Below are 15,989 nucleotides of genomic sequence, written 5' to 3' on the forward strand. Positions count from 1 at the left end.
GAGGGCGATATTTGATAAATTAAAAAAATTAAAATTCTTATTTGAATACATTTTTTCTGCATGTCAGCAAAGTTTTTTGCAATTTGATATATTTTTATTTCATGTTAGTTAATAAAATAATTATCTCATGGTGTCATGATTTATATAAACAAAAAAAGTAGCTTGCACATAGGGGGCAGAAATATGCCACCATATTCAACAAAGGAATTGAAATTTATTTCTTTCCTCATACATTTATCACAGAAAGTCTAGCACAAGAAATTAGTTATTTCACACTTAAATCACATTGGCAGTGTTTATAAGAGTGTATAAAAGTCGATTAAATATAAATCCTTGCGAAAAACTTTTCACTTACTATTAACTGAAAATATATTTTTCCATTACTTTATGAACTATAATGTTGGAAGGTGTGATGTGGTAACAAAAGTTGAAGTTCCTTTATTGAGAAATCCCAAATTTCTATCTAGATGCCTTTGTTACTTAGCAAAGATATCTTTGAAAACATTAGTAATCTTTTTAAAACTCCCTCAGTCTAGAGTCGTGCAATAAGGGGTTGATCCTTACGTCGCGGGTTCGAATCCTATTGCGGAACTCTGGAGACCGCTCCTTCGGATAAGACCGTATAAACCGAGGTCCCATGTCGAAGTAGGTGCTAATCGACACGAAAAAGATCCCTCACTGCGGAAGTAGTGAAGTCTCCATATGAGTGAAAAATCCTCGAGAGGAACGTTAAACAACAAATAAACAAACAAAACGAAAAAAAACTCCCTCAGAAGTAAATATAGAAAAAATATTGCAAAATGATGTTTGACTTTTGTTTTGATGATGCAGTCGAGAACAATTTGTAAATGTTGCAGTAACTAGTCTTTTCATAATTTGGCGGTAAAATTGGATTCCTGTTTTCAAAACTTCTACTGACATGGATCACAAAGATTGGTTGATTGTATGTTGTTTTACGTCCCATTCGACAATTTTTCACTCATATAGAAACGTCACCATATACCGGTAAGGTGCTTCAAATTTAGACCTTTACTCGGCACTCAAGGTCATTGAGCAGTGAGGGTTCTTTATCGTGCCAACGCCTGCCATGACACGGGGCCTCGGTTTTTTTTAGGTCTCATCCTAAAGACCCGCAACTTTCACTCCAAAGTGCCGAGTGCGTGGCGAAGGAATAGTCACTACCTAATTTTTATCGACTTAGGTCTGTCGCGGCCGAGGTTTGAACCCACGACCTTCGGTCTGGATCACAAAGAGCAATCATGTTTTTTAATCCTATAAAAAATTTAGAATATCTTTTTTCAATTTGAGAAGTCAGTTGAAGGCTTTAAACAAATATCGTCGCTGTTACTTGTATATAGTCAAAGTATTGGCAAGAGAGATATAGTTTTAAGGACAGACGATACGTTCCTCAATAATATATAATTTTTCCTAAGATTTTGTCATTGAAGTATTGCTACTTTAACATGTTTACTCACAAAAAATTGAGGTACCTCACCAGGCATTTGTGCAAGATACCAGAGGATGGTGTTTCCTATAAAATCCTTTTGGAATAAAATTAATTTGCCATTTTCACATTTTTTAGTATTTCAATTTTTTTAAAGACAATTAGAAACCAGTTTAGAAATCAGAAGGTAATTAAAATTTTGAATATTTTTCATACAATGCGAAAATATACGGAACAGATATTTTAGGAACGTATCGTCTGACCGTAAGAAATAAAGTTATGAATCTAGATGCTTTGGAAGACCGGTTGTAGGTTGGTAGATCAGGATAAAAGTTAACTGGATTTTTTTTAAAATCAACAATGTATAATGATTTTGTTTGCTTATATACCACATTCCCGCTAAATGGTATTGACACTTTGACTTCAATTCTTTTTTTCCCCCTTTTTTTAATCTTCGTATACAGAAAATACACTGTAAAGAGAAATTCTTCTTACAATATTGTTTTTGTCCCTTATAAATATCCATGTTACGAGCAAAGGTTTCAATTAAGAATGAGTATGTGGCTCACTTGTTCTCGTAACTTAGTGGTTTCGGTGATCTAACCAGTGGTTGGAAGATCGACTAGCGATTGGGAGGTCCGGGTTCGTCTTGTTCTCGGCGCGCCATCCAACCTAAGTCGATAACCATAGGTCGTGATTGTTTCTTTACCAAGCGCCTAGCATTAGAAATAAAGTGGATCTTTCCAATGAACCCTTATAAACTGGAGTCATGTAAGGCTTTGAAACGATAACGAACCCTCACTTCCACACGTCGTACATTGTATGAATGTACTTTTCAACAAAAACTTGAATTTATTTTTTCCCAAATGAAAACCAAGTTTTACTTTCGTTTCGTTATAAATATTCTCTCAATTCTCTCAATTTAATATTTTGATGGCCTACACTATTCATATAGATAAATGTAGAACAAAGGTTTGGACCACAATGCACCCTTATATGGAGGGTAATGGTGTGTTAAAAAATCCATACTTGCAATTGTACATGTAAATACGATATTAATGTCAATTGAATTCGTTCTTAATAATTGGACCGAGTGCGTGGGCGCTAGCTTTGTAATGGGGAGGTCAGAGTTCGATTGTCGGAAGTTCCAAGTGCCGTGCCAAACTTAAGACGTTTAACATACATGTACATATCGGCATTGAAAGGTTTGCCTGAGGCCTTAGAAACCGAAGCCCTCTAGGTCCACACATGCCGTGTACAAAGGGGTATAATGATTCATATTACATCTTATAGAGATAACTGAAAACACATAAGAATGCTATAGGTTTGTGAAAAGTAAATTTCAATTTTTTTTTTCATTTTCTTCATATTCCGTGAAAATATTGTTTTGTCGACTGTTTGTGCAAGACTTCCATGATTGTAGCTCCTCTGGTTTGTACTTATAACAAACAAATAGAAAAGTAGCACTTGAGTTTGAAACTATGGAAGAGTTATCAATAGAAAAATAGTCCTTGGTTTAGTCTTTTTTGTGGCCAGATTTATTGCAATCAGACTAAATCTGTTGAAAGAGCAGCTTTTGAAAAAAATAAAAACATATTTCAATTTTTAGTATCCACGGCAAGACGTTCATTCAAAAGAAAAACCGATAAATAGAATTAATTATGTATCTCAGTGTACTCTGATTGTGTTCAAAATTTTATTGAAATCAGACCAAAACTGTAGGATGAGTAGCATTTTGAAAGTATTTTATAGATGTTTCTATTCTTAGTAACCATAGCAATACCATTATTCGAAATCAAAGACCGTTAAACAGAATTATTTATCAGAGTTTGAAATCTCAAATGTCTTTTAAATCTCTTTCAAATGTAGTTCACAGAAATTTTATTTTTTAGTTGCCATGGCAAAGCCGTTCAAAATCAAAAACCGATGCAATTATTATGTATCTTTGTGTAGTGCACTTGTTTACCAAGTTATTAATTTTGAAATCAGACCAAAACTGTAGGAGGAGTAGCTTTTTAAAAATTAGTTTACGGACAGAAAGACGATGGACCTTACATGTGGCATAACCTAGTAGGCTTAAAACCAAGAAGTTAGAATTTCAAAAAGAAATGAAAATAAAATTATTAATATAAAAAATAAGTTGGAATCAAAATGAAAAAAATTCAAAAGAATTGTGACACTGATTACCCTCCATATTTTCTCATTATCTAAATTCGACAAGTAGACTTTACATTTGTAGATTTGTAAATGTGGTGTCATTGTGTTTTATTCAGAGCGTGGTTGTATGGATACTGTAAACCACGTAGAAAGATGACAGACATCGAGGGGACTCTTCCATTCGAAACGCCATTTTGGTCCGAAATGATCAGATTCTGTCCAGAACAAATTCATCAAACACCTATAAATCACCGGGTATACCAAATTATGCGGGACATATTCTCTATTGTGAACGGAAAGCGACGAGGGTAACCAAAGTATCCAATCATTACGCTTGGATTTTTTTGTCAATAAATTGAAATGATTTTATTCAAAGACAATATAAGCACAAACTTATAAAGCTAAAATATGATTATAGGTAATTTTTTAAAAAGTGATAATAAATCAAATGTTTTGTCATGATATTTGACCAGTATGTACTCAGATGTTTTCTTAAGTAACATTAGAAATAAATGAGTAATATATCCAAAAAGAGCCCACGCTCTCAAATGAATCTCTTTCCCACTAGGATTTTTGTCATGTTGAAAATTTTTGTTAGTTTTTCGATTTCATTCAATTTCTTTTTTCATCATTTCAACCCTTTAATATTATTTTCATTTTGGGAGGAAATCCGTTCAGCTCTTCTCATGTTTAAATGTGTCTTTCTTTTTTTGTATATTCAAATAAAAATTAAGTAGATTTCAATTATGACTTTGTTGGTTTCCATTTCAAATATTTATAAATTGAACATTTATAAGAATTGAAAATCTTCAGGCTTTTAAAACTATAAAAGTAAGGGGTTTTTTCCTGCAAAATTAATTAAATGTTTTAAATAATTTTTTTCTTTGAAAATTAAATTAGATACTTTTGAGCCTTATTTCATCGGATATTAGAAACAAAGGCTCGCAGCAAAAAATCATTTATACTTCATAGTTGTAGAGATTCTTCTTTAAGTTAAAATCTTGTTTGATACAAGCAGACGAAATGTACTAGTATGATATCAAACAGGAAAAATTGGAGTAAATTCTAAGGTATCCATGCCGGAGAAGCAAATCTTACAACATCAAATATACACACATTCATAGTACAAACGCAAAGTCAACACAGTTGTATGTTCGAAATTACATGCTAAGTCTTGTCGAAATTACCTACATACATGTCTAGACTGTGAAACTGATACGATTGCATGTTTGGATTTAATGAAATATGAAGATAACGAACAGTAATCAATCTCGAAAGTCCAATGAAACGATACAAATTCGGAGCAGAGCAAACACAGACCTCAAAATTTAGAGGTGGGATCAGGTGCCATGGAGGAGTGAGCATCCCCTGCCGACCGGTCACATCTGCCGTGTGTTCCTTGAATGATCGGGAAACAAAACAGGAAAAATTTACCACTCTGGATTTTTTATTTTTGAGAGGGTTTAAGGGGATTTACTCGAATGTTTCAAAAATTGCATGTCAATATTGCTATGTTTCATAGATTTTAAAATATATAAAATTTAGTTTCTTGATGTTTTCGTTTTCCTTAAGCTTTCGCATTTCCACTTCCTTATCATCTAAATCCTGTGATATATTTCATAAAACTTATTTATATTCGAAATTTTGTTATTCATAATCAAAATCCCGAGATTTATATCCGAAAAGTTCAAAAACGTTGTTATTCATATTTTTTACACTAACATGCAATAATCTTGTGATCTATATGCGATTATCTTGTAATCTACATTGTATACTTTAAAACATATTACTAGTATTCTAAAACTTGCCATTTACTAGTACATGTATATCTTTAAAGTCATACTTTTCATTGTTCATGTTTTTAAGTTGCAAGTTGCATTATAGATGGTTTAGATATTACTCGAAATAAATCAATTTATTTGGTATTTTTGAGCATATATTTTCCGAAACTCCAAATACTCGTAAACCTTGTTTAATATCCTTAAGAGAATAATTATAAATGTATTGTACCAAAAACTAAACAATTCTCTGTGACTTATATTCATTTATTGATTATCCAGAAACAAGGAAATATGTCAGCCTTGCGTAATCAAAAGATTCAGATAAAACAGACTTTGCATTTTACACACAATAATAACGAGTTTACAAAGAAGACATGATGGTCATACAAAAGTCCATCAAATAAAAATGAATCAAACATTTATTTGCCATGAACAAAATAAAGCACAAAATTGAAATAATTAAACAATGCACTCTTTTGGTTTATTATTATTAATATTATTTTTTGTCACATTTATAAAGATCAACAAGTATTTTTACCGTGCTTTATGTGCTAATATTGGATTCACAAAACCAAAAACAGAGCTGTTAGAAAGGGGTTGCAAATTGCTCAAGGAAGAAACAAATTGGTTTTTACCTCCTGCAGGATGTAATATGGGACTGTTTTCAATTGGCACTGTTAAATCAGGAGAGTATCTTGTGTTTGACTTTGCAAAGGGAGATAACTTCTGTAAAGAAGTAAGGGGCCGATACTCTCCTGGAACAGAAGAAAAGCAATAGAGTTCACACATGGTCAGATTTTTCTCAGTCATAGTTTTGCATAGATTACATGCCATCCTCTGGAATAAAGTTGATAAATAAGATATTTTAGGTTTACGTCGAATTGGAGGAGCCCATTCTACAATCAATAGAAAAAAAATGTTAAAAATGTTATATGTAATAATTGAATATACTTAAAGACGCTGCTTGTTAAATTTTTCGTTCTTTTTTAAATAATATTAAACGAACAGTATATATATATATATATATATAATATATATATATATATATATATATATATATATATATATATATATATATATATATATATATATATATATATATATATATACTTAAAATAAAGAAGAAAAACACGAAAAACCTCAGTAAAGCTTAAAGCCTTTCATTCTATCTTCAGAAGCTTTACAAAATGTAATTATTAATTTTTTTGTTTTTGTTTTTTTTTTTTTTTGGTTTTTGTTTTTTTTTTTGCTTCGCAAAATGTAATTGTTAATTAATTTTTTTTCCTTCGCACTCGTGAAAATATCAAAAATCCTGTCGCACTCGTGAAATAAATTCCATATTCATCTAGAAAACATTGAATTTTCTGTTTATTACATTTTCTAAGATTTTCCCTTTGCCTCTGTCTTTTTGGTAACACTGTGTCATATTTATGTAGTCTGAGACGTCATATAGTTGAGCGGTAGAGACGCCATAGCTAAGCGATTGCGAGATTGAAAAACGATATAAACATGCGCAGGTGAGTTAAGGCTCGGTATAGGCATTTCTATGCAAATAATCTAATTATTTTCTATATCTATATCTATTACACAGAGAAAGTTAAAACTTATCGTCTAATACATAATTGGTACCTACGACATGAGATAGCCAGTATACATTATGACGTCATATTATGACGTCATTGTTCTTTACTACACAAGATTATAATCGATATCAACAAAAATGCTGTGGCGCAAGGGCATGTTCTATTTTATTTAATTGAAACAAGGTACATTTAGAAGCAAAATATTCCAAAGTTTGCTGGTATTGCTGCACAAATATAAACAGCTCAGTTGTATAATTTCTATTTGTAAAGTTTTAAGTTGAATAAGGGTAAAATGAACAGTCCGGTATAAGTTTCCTCAAATTCCGATCAAATGAGAAAATGCCTAGGATTTGAGCAGTAGTTTTAATAATCTATAGAATATTCTTCTAAGCATTAAACAATTTTTATGTAAAAATAAATAGGATAATCCCTTGCGCCGAAACTGCTTTGTTGATATGTTTCATAACCTCCAGTAGGTAAGATTGGTGACGTCATAATATGACGTCATAATGTGCCCTGGTTATAATATATCGTGGGTTCTAAGTATGCATAAGAAAATAAATCAAGTGAACCTTTTCTCTGAATAATAAATTTACCCCACCTCTGTTGATTTTTCGATGAAATCCTGGCTTACGATTGGTTGAAGTCTGTCACGTGAAGGGGGTGTATTACTTATACCTAGTCGCTTGAAAATCAATACATGGTCGATACGGAGTTTTCGTTCTTTTGTAACGTTCGAACAAGTCGAGTTCACTCGATTTGCCGAGTGTCTGTTGACAATTTAACAGTTAAGTAACGAAGATTGAACCTTTTCCTCCCTTTATTGAAAGTCTTCAAAACTGTCAGTACGTTATTACAGCACGAAACACTCGCAAAACAACATTACGTCACACAACGTGACGTCATAATAGGCATTGTATGAGTAATATAATTATATAGGCCTAATGAGAAAAACAATTTTACAAACCACAGACAATGAATAAATATTTTATCGGTGGGGTAAATTCGTTACATAGTTTTGTAGTGACAGGGTACGGAATGATACCTGGTTAGTAAATTCCATACCTGGCTCGGCTTCGCCTCGCCAGGTATGGAATTTACTAACCAGGTATCATCCCGTACCCTGTCACTACAAAACTATGTAACTAATAATACCTCTTATGCGTTTTTATTAGCTCATTTGCATAGAAACGCCTATACCTAGCCTTAACTCACATGCGTGGATTTTTAACGACATATTTGGACAAACTTTGGCAATATAACTATTAGTCTCTGTCAGGATGACTCACTAACTCTTTATTATAACAGGCCAGGGATTTTTAAAAAAACACCTTTCGTGAGGGGAAGGAAAATAATAAGTTTTGCCGAACTTCTGATATTCTCACACGGTGAGAATACCATTTTGATATTCTTTCACACTGTGTCAGAATATAACTTTTATTCAGTAAATAAATTGCGGTATTTCACCGTTGAAAATGTAATAAATCAGTGTACTTTTTTTGGTAATAAAATTTTAACACAATAGTATAATAATATCAAAAGGTATCTAACTCCAAAATACATGCCTCTTCCTCTCAAGAGAATTGCAGTCATTTCCGCTTTCAGAGTGAAAAAGTGTTTACTACTTCCTCTACAATGATTTAACCTTGTATGGATTGCTTGCCCTTATTAAACATTGCTTGCCGACAGAAAAAAAAAACGTCTCTCAATTCCACACGATGTATACTACGATATAGAAATAACCGTCCTGGATTTTCTAATTTTTAATATGGATATGTACGGAAGGCATGGAGGGACACTGACTTACTTCTTAGGTGTTTTGACTTATTCTTACAACTTAATTGTTAATTTATTTTAAAATTGTTATCACACGTTTACTTAACCCAAAACCGTGGCTTGAAAGGTGGAGGTTACGTGAAAGTAATATTTTGCATTTGAATTTATTACTAAGACAAGGTAAAATAGTGGTTATGTTCATATGTTCAATCTTAATGAAATCTGGAAGTTACAAATAAGAATTAAGAAATAACTATTTAGTAACAAGAAATAAGAAATAAGAATTCACAAATAAAAATTAAGTTATAACGACAAAGTTACAAGATATTAACAGATAAAAATTTATTAGTCACAACTGTACTGGACGTTAAACTACAATTAATTAATCAAATACCACAGTTAAACTAGGACTAAACATATCAGTTTAATGATACACGTAAGCCAATGATACACGTAAGCCAAACTATACACGTTCTCCATAGCTACGTTACAATTCGTTATAACTAGCGACAAAAAATTCATAACAAATAAGTTATAACAAATAAGTCATAACAAGTAAGTCAATGTCCCTCCAGGCTTCCGTACTCCAGGCTTCCGTAGATATATGTATATACAAATAAGAAATTTCACTCAAAAGACAATGCAGTTTTACATTAATACACATCAAAAATTTTAATTTCATCATTTTATATTTTATAAATTACCACCGAGTGCTTTAAATATGACCGTTGGGTAAGATATAGCTGTATCTCTGCTCACTTGTCTGGAAAAAAAAATGGGATGGACGACCGTCTTTCACAATTTTTTTTCAGACCAGCGAGCTACAAATCTGCAGCTATAGGTAAGATAACATGTAAATTGTTATTGCTTGTTAATTTATCCTTGCATTTAAATCGGAATTCATTAGGCCGGTGTGGAAGTTATGATTCTCAAAAAAAAAAAAAAAAAATGAAGTAAGCATTACATACCAAAATAACACTTTTATGTAAAAACACTTAGAAAAAAAATCCCTCAAACCTTCAATCTAATTAGCATTTCAATTCTGATTTGCTGGATAATATGTCAACTGAATGGGACAATTAATTATCTTCACAGACAATTCCTTACTTCTAAACTAAATACTTTTGTATTAAAACATTATTTGTAGTTTCTTTATAGTAAAAAAATTCTCTTGACGTAATGTTCTTTAAATTTCAAATTGATTTTTCCTACTACTTGTATACTAACAATTATGTAAAATGTGAAGATCAATCTCATAAATCCAGTAAACAAAACGAACAGGGCAGAAATACGGACCCCTGGAAAACCCAGTGGTGGGATCAGGTGCCTAGGAGGAGTAAGCATTCCCTGTCGACCGGACACACCCGCTGTGAGCCCTACATGTACATGTAAGTACTGATCAGGTATACGGAATACTTAGTAGTCAAATTTATTATAAAAGAAATGACCTAACAAATGGTGTCAAATTTGTCAGACAAATGATAGATTGTATTTACAAATGATAGAAAGGATTGCTTCATCTTTATTCAGATTGCGATATTTACAAATTGAGATTATGATACTTACACACTGAGATTATGATAGTTACACATTTAGATTATGATACTTATACATTTAGATTATGATACTTACACACTGAGATTATGATATTTACACATTTAGATTATGATACTTATACATTTAGATTATGATACTTACACATTTAGACTATGCTACTTACAATTGAGATTATGATACTTATACATTTGGATTATGATACTTACACACTGAGATTATGATACTTGTAAACATTTCGATTATGATACTTACGCGACATCATGTTGAATCCTCGAGGAGAACCTATTGCTCCACCATTGACACCGGTTGTCTCTCTTAAGCTGAGGTGTACTAAAACCACACACACACTTAATACGTCTAGCACCTTCATGATGTTTCTGTCAAATAGTGAACACAAATCTGCATATATACTACAATCATGACGTGTAATATGTAAACACAAGACTTAGCGTTCAATATCAAAATGTCTAAATTAACATTTAAATGAGAATAACAATTTCATTGAATAAAGACACTTAGTTTTGACATATGTATGAATTCATGTGAGATAAGCGGTTTCAGATCTGTATACAAATCTTGTAATGGCACAGGTGAAGGCGTTGGCTTTCTTCTGTAGTAGTGTTGATATTGAATTTTTTAATGTTTGAAATAAATTTGATGCTCTGAGGGTTTTTTGGTTATATCTAATATTAATTAAGCAGTTATTCCTAGGAAAGTGGTGGCTTCCAATCATGAGTGAAATCATTTATTTTAAATCATGCAAATAGTTGTAAAATTTTGCAAAAATTAATTATTCTGTTTGAAATAAGTGGCATAAAAATATCATATTAAATTCGTTTTAGAAATATTAAAACCATTTTCAAATAAATGTAAAATAAGAAGCAACATACAGGATCAAATTTTAGTCTTAGTCGTAAGTTCTTTTAAAAAACGGAACCTCTTATAAAGTTTTTCTCGTATATAATAATTAAATTAGTGTCTTTGGGACATTTTTTGCTACAATGAAATCCTCACACATCGAACCTCTGGATTCCCTTGAATCGTATATATTATATACGTGTACCTTTAGATGTGTAATGTCACAGTCTACCCCCATGTGTCTTTTATATATATATATATATATATAAAGCACTTAAAATGACCAACGACACGAACAATAGAAATTGTCAAATTTTCGGGATGCCCTGTCCCTTCTTCAGGACAAAGAAAAAAGTTAAGAAGTCATAAAAACAAAGGAAATAGAAAAACAAAAAACGGCTAGCACTACTACCAAACACTATTTATTTACAATGATACATGTTGAATTTGAATTTTATAATCATTTGTAAAGAAATAAATCCGGACCACTATGAAATGCGTCCGGTCTCTCGAGTGTACTCTGGTGAAGTGCGATTTACATAATTGAACGAATTAATTATCGCTAATTAACTACGGTCAAGCAGTAAATCGTACACTGTCTTATTCTCTCAAAATAGCTTAACTTAACATAATAAAAAGAAACCAAAGAAAAATAATTTAGATGTATTATAAATGTAATTTGGAAATGTTTTAGGACTGTTTATCGGATAAAAGAAATAATAAGCAAAAATGTAAGCAAAAAATCTATGCGTGGGTTGTTCCAAAATTGATAATGCGAATTAACGGTGAAGTTAACACTATATAGAGAGAATAAACTTATTTGTTACAATCAGGAATTGGGTCTAGTTAACGTTCATCCTGGTAAAGTCATTTAGTTTGTTGATACCATTAGGGCGGAATGACTTCAGTCTGTGCATCCAGAACTTTTCCTTGCTTTTTCTCTGAGCATCGGTCCAATTCGGATAATAGTCAATAACCACTACAGTCATGTCCTCCCATTTGTGACCTTCAAGGTTAAAATGTTCCCCAACGGGTTCATTGAGTTTTTTGGTCTTTATGGTCGAACAGTGATTATTGATTCTCCTGCGGATATCTCCCGATTCCCCAACGTACTGTTTGGAACAAACTTTACAACTGATGAGATATATGCAGTTTTCTGTTTGACAAGACAAATTCCCTAGAATTTTGTAGCTGCGGCCTGTAACGGGGCTTTTAAAGCTGTCTGTGTCAGAGCTGTGCTTACAGAGAAGACATCTTCTGTCAGAGCAAGCTCTAAAGCCTCCGTTAGGTAATGGATTGTCCAATCTGGTTCTAACTACCATGTCCTTTCAGTTCCTCGGGCGCTTGTAGGCAGCCAATGGAGGTTCCTTAAAGACCTCTGCCATTCTTTTGTTAGAGTGGAGAATTGGCAGGTTCTTTTTAAGAATACCGCTGAGGTTCTTAAGGACGGGATGATATGTGGTTACCAGAGGGACCCTGCTGCAATTTTCTTTCTCCTTGTAGAGTTAGAGGTTTTGTCTGTCGTGTCCTGCCATCTCATCAATAGCAGTTTGTACGTTGTGGGCTTTGTAGCCTCTATTGCATAAATGGGACTTTAGGAGACTGCTCTGTTCCTGGTATAAGGCAGGGGATGAACAGATGCGACGAGTTCTGGTAGCCAGACCCTTAGGCACACCCTTGAATGTGTGTTGGGGATGACAGCTAGTCGGCATGAGATATAGGTGAGAATCGGTGGGTTTCGTGTGGAGACTAAACTCGATTTCGCCATCAATCAAGGTAGATGTAGTATCTAAGAATATGTTTTTGGAATTAGATCCGACTACAGAAATTTGATAGTCTGATGGAAGGTGTTGGCAAACGAAATGAATGCTTCGAGGCTCTCGCGGCATTCCACCCACTTCATCTCTATATCGTCCATGAAACGCAACCAACTAAGGAGCCTATATGGTGCTTGAAGTAACAAGTTGCATTCAAGTCTGCCCATGAAAATATTGGCATACGATGGGGCCATTCTCGTACCCATAGCAGTGCCATTAACCTGCAGGTAATGTTCTCCATTAAACATGAAATTGTTACATTTGAGAACATGTTCAAGGAGCTTGGTAAGGGACTCAGTGGAAGGAGTTTGTATTGATCTACTGTCCCAGACTTCTCTACAGGCCTCGATACCCTCATCGTGCGGAATGTTGGTGTACAAAGATGTAACGTCCATAGTCACGAGAAGAGTATGATCTGGAAGACTAGTCGAGGGCGTCTTGTTGATATAGTCTGTGGTGTCCTTGAGATAGGATGGCAGATTTTCTACATGTGGACGGAGATGCAAATCAATGTATTCAGAAATTTTCTCCGTGGGATGTCTGATTGCACTAACTATAGGGCGACCTGGCATGCCTTCTTTATGAAGCAGGTAAAATTGTCCTGGTCTACAGTCAATAGGATTGAGTGTTTCATAGACGTTTATACCAATCCCGTTATTTTCAAACATTTCATGGAGAGTTTTGGTGATAGCGGTGGAGAATTCTTTAGTAAAGTCAGAGTCAAGTTTCTTATAGAAACGTTCGTCTGAGAGTTGTCTATGGGCCTCCGCCATGTACGCCTTTATGTCAAGTACTACTACTGTAGAACCTTTGTCTGCTTTCTTGATCACGATGTCATCCCGATTCTTTAATGATTGTAAGGCGGATCTCTCTTCCTTACTTAAATTGTCGGGGGCCTTGTCTGGCATGGAAAGGAGTTTCTCAATGTCTGACACAACGGCGTCAATATACGACTCAAGGGCTCCGCATTTGCCTGGTGCAGGTTCCAAGTTGCTTTTGGGCCGATAGAGTTTGTGTTTCTCTAGGTCGTACAATTGTGGCTGGGAAGAGTCGTATGAATCATCATCGGAGTTTTTTCTAGAGAAGTGCTCCTTCAGTCGAAGTCTCCGAAAAAATGCTCGGGTATCCTCTCTGACTTGTTTTCCGTCGACCTCATGTGGCGTGGGACAGAAATTCAGCCCCTTAGAAAGAAGTGAGGTCTCCGACTCGGAGAGAGGAACACTAGATTTATTGAGCACGGGACAGATGTCAGGAGTTTGTAAGGGTCCGTCCGACGTATAAACGTCTATGAGACACTCAATCCTATTGACTGTAGACCAGGACAATTTTACCTGCTTCCTAAGATACATAAAGAAGGCATGTCAGGTCACCCTATAGTTAGTGCAATCAGACATCCCACGGAGAAAATTTCTGAATGCATTGATTTGCATCTCCGTCCACATGTAGAAAATCTGCCATCCTATCTCAAGGACACCACAGACTATATCAACAAGACGCCCTCGACTGGATCTTTCAGATCATACTCTTCTCGTGACTATGGACGTTACATCTTTGTACACCAACATTCCGCACGATGAAGGTATCGAGGCCTGTAGAGAAGTCTGGGACAGTAGATCAATACAAACTCCTTCCACTGAGTCCCTTACCAAGCTCCTTGAACATGTTCTCAAATGTAACAATTTCATGTTTAATGGAGAACATTACCTGCAGGTTAATGGCACTGCTATGGGTACGAGAATGGTTCCATCTTATGCCAATATTTTCATGGGCAGACTTGAATGCAACTTGTTACTTCAAGCACCATATAGGCCCCTTAGTTGGTTGCGTTTCATGGACGATATAGAGATGAAGTGGGTAGAATGCCGCGAGAGCCTCGAAGCATTCATTTCGTTTGCCAACACCTTCCATCAGACTATCAAATTTACTGTAGACGTATCTAATTCCAAAAACATATTCTTAGATACTACATCTACCTTGATTGATGGCGAAATCGAGTTTAGTCTCCACACGAAACCCACCGATTCTCACCTATATCTCATGCCGACTAGCTGTCATCCCCAACACACATTCAAGGGTGTGCCTAAGGGTCTGGCTACCAGAACTCGTCGCATCTGTTCATCCCCTGCCTTATATCAGGAACAGAGCAGTCTCCTAAAGTCCGATTTATGCAATAGAGGCTACAAAGCCCACAACGTACAAACTGCTATTGATGAGATGGCAGGACACGACAGACAAAACCTCTAACTCTACAAGGAGAAAGAAAATTGCAGCAGGGTCCCTCTGGTAACCACATATCATCCCGTCCTTAAGAACCTCAGCGGTATTCTTAAAAAGAACCTGCCAATTCTCCACTCTAACAAAAGAATGGCAGAGGTCTTTAAGGAACCTCCATTGGCTGCCTACAAGCGCCCGAGGAACTGAAAGGACATGGTAGTTAGAACCAGATTGGACAATCCATTACCTAACGGAGGCTTTAGAGCTTGCTCTGACAGAAGATGTCTTCTCTGTAAGCACAGCTCTGACACAGACAGCTTTAAAAGCCCCGTTACAGGCCGCAGCTACAAAATTCTAGGGAATTTGTCTTGTCAAACAGAAAACTGCATATATCTCATCAGTTGTAAAGTTTGTTCCAAACAGTACGTTGGGGAATCGGGAGATTTCCGCAGGAGAATCAATAATCACTGTTCGACCATAAAGACCAAAAAACTCAATGAACCCGTTGGGGAACATTTTAACCTTGAAGGTCACAAATGGGAGGACATGACTGTAGTGGTTATTGACTATTATCCGAATTGGACCGATGCTCAGAGAAAAAGCAAGGAAAAGTTCTGGATGCACAGACTGAAGTCATTCCGCCCTAATGGTATCAACAAACTAAATGATTTCACCAGGATGAACGTTAACTAGACCCAATTCCTGATTGTAACAAACAAGTTTATTCTCTCTATATAGTGTTAACTTCACCGTTAATTAGCATTATCAATTCTGGAACAACCCACGCATAGATTTTTTGCTT

At 34.7% G+C, this 15,989-nt stretch overlaps 1 protein-coding gene across 1 annotated transcript; it reads right to left on the minus strand.

Moving 5' to 3' along the window:
* Positions 1-12,661: 12,661 nt before the first annotated feature.
* LOC133196871 (uncharacterized) lies at positions 12,662-14,322 on the minus strand. The gene is made up of 2 exons (XM_061332720.1): positions 13,296-14,322; positions 12,662-12,945 (listed from the first exon to the last, which is right to left on the minus strand). The coding sequence occupies exons 1-2, from the start codon at positions 14,320-14,322 to the stop codon at positions 12,662-12,664; spliced, it is 1,311 nt and encodes a 436-aa protein (XP_061188704.1).
* Between the last annotated feature and the right edge of the window lie 1,667 nt (positions 14,323-15,989).

Source organism: Saccostrea echinata, unplaced genomic scaffold (assembly GCF_033153115.1).
Source record: "Saccostrea echinata isolate AGI-Se365-2 ecotype Australia unplaced genomic scaffold, CSIRO_AGI_Sech_v1 ptg000030l, whole genome shotgun sequence".
In the NCBI taxonomy this organism is placed as follows: Eukaryota; Metazoa; Mollusca; class Bivalvia; order Ostreida; family Ostreidae; genus Saccostrea; species Saccostrea echinata.